The sequence below is a fragment of the Phalaenopsis equestris genome, unplaced genomic scaffold, assembly GCF_001263595.1.
Source record: "Phalaenopsis equestris unplaced genomic scaffold, ASM126359v1 Scaffold000263, whole genome shotgun sequence".
Classification (NCBI taxonomy): Eukaryota; Viridiplantae; Streptophyta; class Magnoliopsida; order Asparagales; family Orchidaceae; genus Phalaenopsis; species Phalaenopsis equestris.
In genome coordinates, this window is record NW_018164705.1 from 325,774 (window position 1) to 331,425 (window position 5,652).

Sequence of the window (5,652 nt, forward strand, 5' to 3'; positions counted from 1 at the left end):
TATCTATACATCTTTATTAAATCAAACATATATATATATATATATATATATATATATATAATTTCGCAGTCAAGTTTTTGACATTGTTGCTGGAATTTAAATCTTCTAGTAGCGTCATCAAATTCTTGTAATTATTCATTTTCAAAAAAAGGTCGGTCAAGGGATCGCGGCGGAAAAAAGCTAGGGCGGAATTGAGGAATCGGTGGAGACGGGATCGAGCCAATCTCAGAATCAGCCGATGAGCCGACGGATCGTAGCAAATACGATCGTGGCAAAGCATATTGCAGTTTGACAGAGGAGCAGCAGATTTCCTTGGAATTCGACAAAGGTGAACGAAGATGTCGTAGAACTCAAACAAAGACAAGAACGAGCGCTCCTGTAGAGGAAGAGGACGAAGATGCCAGCGAAGATACCAAAAGTCAAGAATAAAAAGGATTCAGACTGATTCAAGCTCTGATACCATATCAAATTTTGAACAAATAGGCTGAATGCCTTTTCCTTTGCTTTCATTCCAATAAATATTAGTCTGTACAATCTATTTTAGGTATATAATATTATGTATAAACAATTTTAGGTAACTTAATTAATACATATGTCTAATCTAAATATTCAGCTAAATGGAAAGATTTCATGCAAATATAATATTTTCTTCTTGGCAGTATTGCGAAGAAGGAAACTCTTTATTTACTCATGATTGATACATACCACTTGACTTACCACTTGACTTGCCCTTTCAAAATCTGGTATGTGATATTTTGTGTTGAAGAATGACTTGAGAATTCCACGCTGCAATTTATATCCGACATCAACCAAATAAAACTTTCCTGCAAGATTCCTCTTTAAAAATTAGGCATGTTGTAAACATTCAAGAATGGCTTAAGAAATTCACATTGCAATGGATACCCAACATCAACAAACTAGTACTTTCGTGCAAAATTCTTCCGACATTAGGCATGTTGTAGACAAATTAATGAACATCATTGTCAACCAAACTTGTGGAGGATAGGAAATTCGAGCACATGTGATCAGGTGGTAAATTTGAATATCCGACTATCGTGTGTGTTACCCCACCTAACCATGACGAAGGAAAAACATATATTGAAGTTGCACGTTGCAATTATATTTTGTGTTGGTGCATCATACTGTTCAATGCATGTGATGTTTTTCAGTATTTGGCACACAAGCATCAACATGTGTCCCATTAATGATACCAATACAATCTTGCATCACATCTATATTATCCTATATTTCGTTGTATGTATGTTGTCGAGAAAATGAGTCTATATTAAACAAACCTTGAAGTATGACATATATCGATGATCACATGAAATTTGTCATGAATAGTTTGGAAAGTTGGATCTTTAGGTTTGATGATATCGTAGGACATGTGTACCAAAGCATTCAAGCCAATTGAGAAGTATGTAATGATGGTTTCATATGAGCGTTGAAATCTCTCACAACTTGCTCTTATAGATTGATTATGCGATAATCTTACTGCTAATACCCCCCGTGAACTCATTTTTGACGACCCATGTAGACCATAAGTATTGTGGAGCTCACTTAATAGATTCGTAAAGTTCAATTGACTCATGCAGAACATGTTATGAAATTTCGTCGGATGACCTAGCATTTCATCTATCCATTTGTCACTTGTGTAAGTTGAGGTCATGTATGGTGTCCGAGAGATTTATGAGCCATAATATAGGACCAACAGATGGACAGTCGTTGTAATAATTTTTCGGCAACACATCCTGTGGTCTCAGTTGGTAGAATCCATTGTTGAAAGAAGTAACAACATTACCGCATGACAATATATGATAACTAACAACTTTCAGAAATATAACACAACATAACAATGAAATAAGAGATGAATGACAACATCATACACAAACAACCGCATGTGGGACCCCCACAAAACAAAACAAAACTAGTGCAATAAATAACCGTTCTAACATAAAGTAAGAAAAAAATGTAGACGTCAACAAAATGTTCTCTGGACAATACTTTAACAACACAAGAAGCTCTTTTTGAACAATAAAATGTAATTATCAAACTATACTTGAGCAAAATCAGAACGATATAAATTAGTGATCATCATTTTCATAGAAGTAGCGAAGATTATAAAACCTTCACTTAGATGCCATAAATATAAATACTCGCTCTTGACGTGATCCTCAAGCAGTTTCATGGAGTGTAGATATAATGGAATATCCTCGTAAACTTCCGCAATTTGCTCTAAAATCTTCTTCACATTAGAGAAAAATGAAAAAGGTTTTGTAGCGTTAGACTCGAAAGAAAAATTAGTGCATGCCATGACCAATCAAATGTTCGGCTCCGTAGAAATGAGGGCTCAATCCTTTTGATTTGACTTTTTCTTGCTTTTAATGAGGGTTGCGTCCCAACTTGACCACCCGTTGCAACAACATTGCTAAACATAATAAGTTGCTCCTTTAGCTGTTCAATGTCACCATACCAAATTTTTTTAGCATTTGGCACAACCTGTTTAGAAGATAAAATTAATATTTTTCATTTTTTACATATACATGAAATAGAATTAGTAGTGATTTAGAAATTATTTCACATCTAGTTTCTCCTTCCACCAATCAGTTGATGCATCATCGGTGCTTTTAATCGGATCCAAACCGAGTTCGATAGAACCTTTTGAGTTCTTTCCAAAATTTTCAAATTTTTTTTAACTGGTCCCATTTGTTTTTTAATTGAGTTGTATCTTACAATCTTCCTTTTTTGTTGAAATTTTTTTGTAATATTTTGTCAACTTTCTTTACTGAAATGGGTGGTAGATCCGCTTCTTAATTCAATCTCTTTTAAATATAAGTTACAAATAATCATTTTTGCTTCTTTTTCCCACATGGCGGTGTTGTGCTATTTCTTGTGTTGCCCATATGTTAATGTATCTAATAAGTTGATATAGATTTTTAAATATTTGACAAATGAAAGAACATTCAAGAATTATATTATATTAAAATTTGCACAATTCTCCAAAGAGCAGGATAAATAGGATGACAATAGTTAAAAATAATAATTTTGTATATATGTGTGCATCTACCATTGTCAATTGAAAAAAAAATATATGATATATATCTCCTCTTTTTTATTTTGTTTTCCTGCTCCACTACACGATCAGGATTCGGTTCTAGGCTAATTTTGGTTTGGCCTCTACTATTTGGAATATTTTGATTAGTTTCAAACTACTCCTCTGCTATATTCTTGATGCCGAGGGCCCATTACTCTTGCTTCAAACTGTAAATTTGCTGCATTTATTTCTTATTTTATGCAATGACTTATGTTTGGTCTTTAGCTGGCTTTGGGTATCTCTTTTCCTTAGAAAAGTTTGGATACTCCAATATATTTACTGTTTCACGGTAACCTTATATTTTTATTTGAGCTATGGAATACCTTTGGATTTATGGAATAGGGAGTTTAATGCTGATTATCCAGAACTTTTTTTTGATGGTACTACTTTGCGAGGAGGAGCACTTTGGTTTAAAAGACGCTATCAACGAAATTTCTTCTACTACACTCTGGCTTAAGACGTCATCGATTACCGTTTTAGATGGTGCTGTGTGTAAAGAACTTTTATAGGAGCACTTTAAATGTTTGTTTTATTTCTTTCGAACAGATGAAATTTTTGGGTATTCTATACCTTATTGTTATTTTACTTTTTTGTGTGGAGTTGTAATGCGGATTGTGGAACCCCTAGGACTTATATTGTATTTTTTTTTGCTTTTAGACGTGTATCCGCTTTCCCTCCACACGTAGGGAGCCACGAGACACTCTTTTATTAATTAAAAGAATGGTCAGACGCTATAATAAGAGCCCCCAACTACCCTCATATGCCTAACCACTCAATCCCGCACTGCAAGGCGGATGTACTCATGCGGACTCAAACTCGTGATCCTAAGGGACTCACAACTTACAAAGCTGCTACTAACCAAAGAGTCTCGATGCTCGACACAAATAACACACACACACACAGATATATATATATATAACTGTGAAGCCGAAGCCCTCTGCAAAATTCCATGAATAAATAACCATCTTACTTCATCATTTTACATATAATGGATTTCTATGACAAAACCATCTGAACTCATTGTTTTATATATGTGCTATTTGTTTAGAAATTCATATGCGCGGCAAATTATCGGGCACCATCTGATCTCATTATTTCCATTCGTGTGAAGGAGTAATAGGCAAATTAGTAAAATTGCATGAGGTTCCCCTCAACAATTTCACAAACAACTTCACAAACAAAACCAAGTGATCTTATTATTTAAAATATGTTCAAATTCTGTATAAATTAATATGTGCGGCAAGTTTTCTACTAACACAAAAAATTTTCATTTGTGTGCACGAGATGGCGAAGGAAAAACAAGCAACCAAAGCGAAATGATTCCATTTTTTCATATATGCACATATTCTTTAGGATGTATAGCAACTTCTTAGACTAGCAAAATAACGAAAAAATTTACATTGGATTCCACTCAACAAGTTCATAAGCAAATAATAAATAAATAAATAAATAAACAACTATGTAACCATAAGCATTCGGATAGTGACGACAATTATATTTGTGCTTTGTTTGGGGGTTGGCATCCTCACTGAGAAAATATTGCATCCAGAGTCCGAACACAAGTAATATCCGGGCAACGAACGCGAGAGACTAGCAAATCATGATTTTATTTTTCTTCCGCTCCTCTGGTGAGTCATGTCAGTTGTCTAGATGTTACTTAAGTCCGAACTCCAAACATAATATTTTTACCCTTTCTTATGTGCTAATTTGAGAAGAGAGGGAGAAGAACATTAAACTTGTAGGAATACAAAATAAACAAGTTCGTTTTCCTGATGTGCATGGTTTGGACCGCACCATCTGAAGCGCACGAGCCAAACGATTTTAAACTACGTTTTGGTTTAAGCCATGGTTTAAAAAGCCAAAACAAACAGAGGCTTATAATGCTAAACAGTCGACGGCAGAGGAACAAAACCTCCCTAGGGTTTTGTTTTTCTTGGTTTACCCGGTTGCAGAATCGTCACCCTCGTCTGCATGAATCTCTCGCGATCACTAGGCGGATTCCTCTTTTCCTCCAGCCCTAAGAAATGGGATCTTATTAAATCCGTATCGTCCTTACGTTCTCTCACTTTCTCCACCGAGAGGGTAGCAAGAGTGTATCAGAAGAGCTCGAAACCTCCGGCTAAGGCCAATGTCGACATTCCAGTGGAATTAACGACTGCGAAAAATCCGCCGGAGCTGCCGCGGCCGAGCTTGATCCCCTTTCAGCCCAAAGTCGCTAACTCTGTCCACCTTGTGGGCACCATTGACACTCCTGTCAAGCTACACCAGCTTTCCGATGGATGTTACGCCTCTTTATCGATCGTTGTTAATGAGAACATGGAGATGCCCAAGTATACCTCGCGGTTTTGGTGAGCTCTTTTATCTTGACTCCCTACTTTTTTTTTTTTTTTTTCTTAAGTAGTGTGTGCAAACTTGCAGTTAAGACCTTATTGCTGAAAATTACAAATAATTTCCTTGATTTTGGCAATGCAAAGTTTGATGTAGGAATGGATTGGGTTGTTATCTAAAGAAGGCGTCTTCTTCTCTTTTCCCTGTCATAATAAATGGGCAGGGGGGGG

At 35.7% G+C, this 5,652-nt stretch overlaps 2 protein-coding genes across 2 annotated transcripts in view; both read left to right on the forward strand.

Annotated features, from left to right (window-relative positions):
- The window catches only part of LOC110024638 (apoptosis-inducing factor homolog B-like), a 15,454-nt gene extending 11,942 nt beyond the window's left edge, over nucleotides 1–3,512 (forward strand). The window contains exon 5 of the mRNA XM_020724715.1: nucleotides 3,437–3,512. The gene's annotated coding sequence lies outside the window, so the exon portion shown is untranslated. The remainder of the gene's footprint in view (nucleotides 1–3,436) is intronic.
- A 1,442-nt stretch (nucleotides 3,513–4,954) lies between these two features.
- The window catches only part of LOC110024635 (protein OSB2, chloroplastic-like), a 33,500-nt gene continuing 32,802 nt past the window's right edge, over nucleotides 4,955–5,652 (forward strand). Inside the window, exon 1 of the mRNA XM_020724709.1 lies at nucleotides 4,955–5,442. Within this exon, the coding sequence (XP_020580368.1) occupies nucleotides 5,066–5,442 (377 nt within the window). The 5' untranslated portion in view covers nucleotides 4,955–5,065. The remainder of the gene's footprint in view (nucleotides 5,443–5,652) is intronic.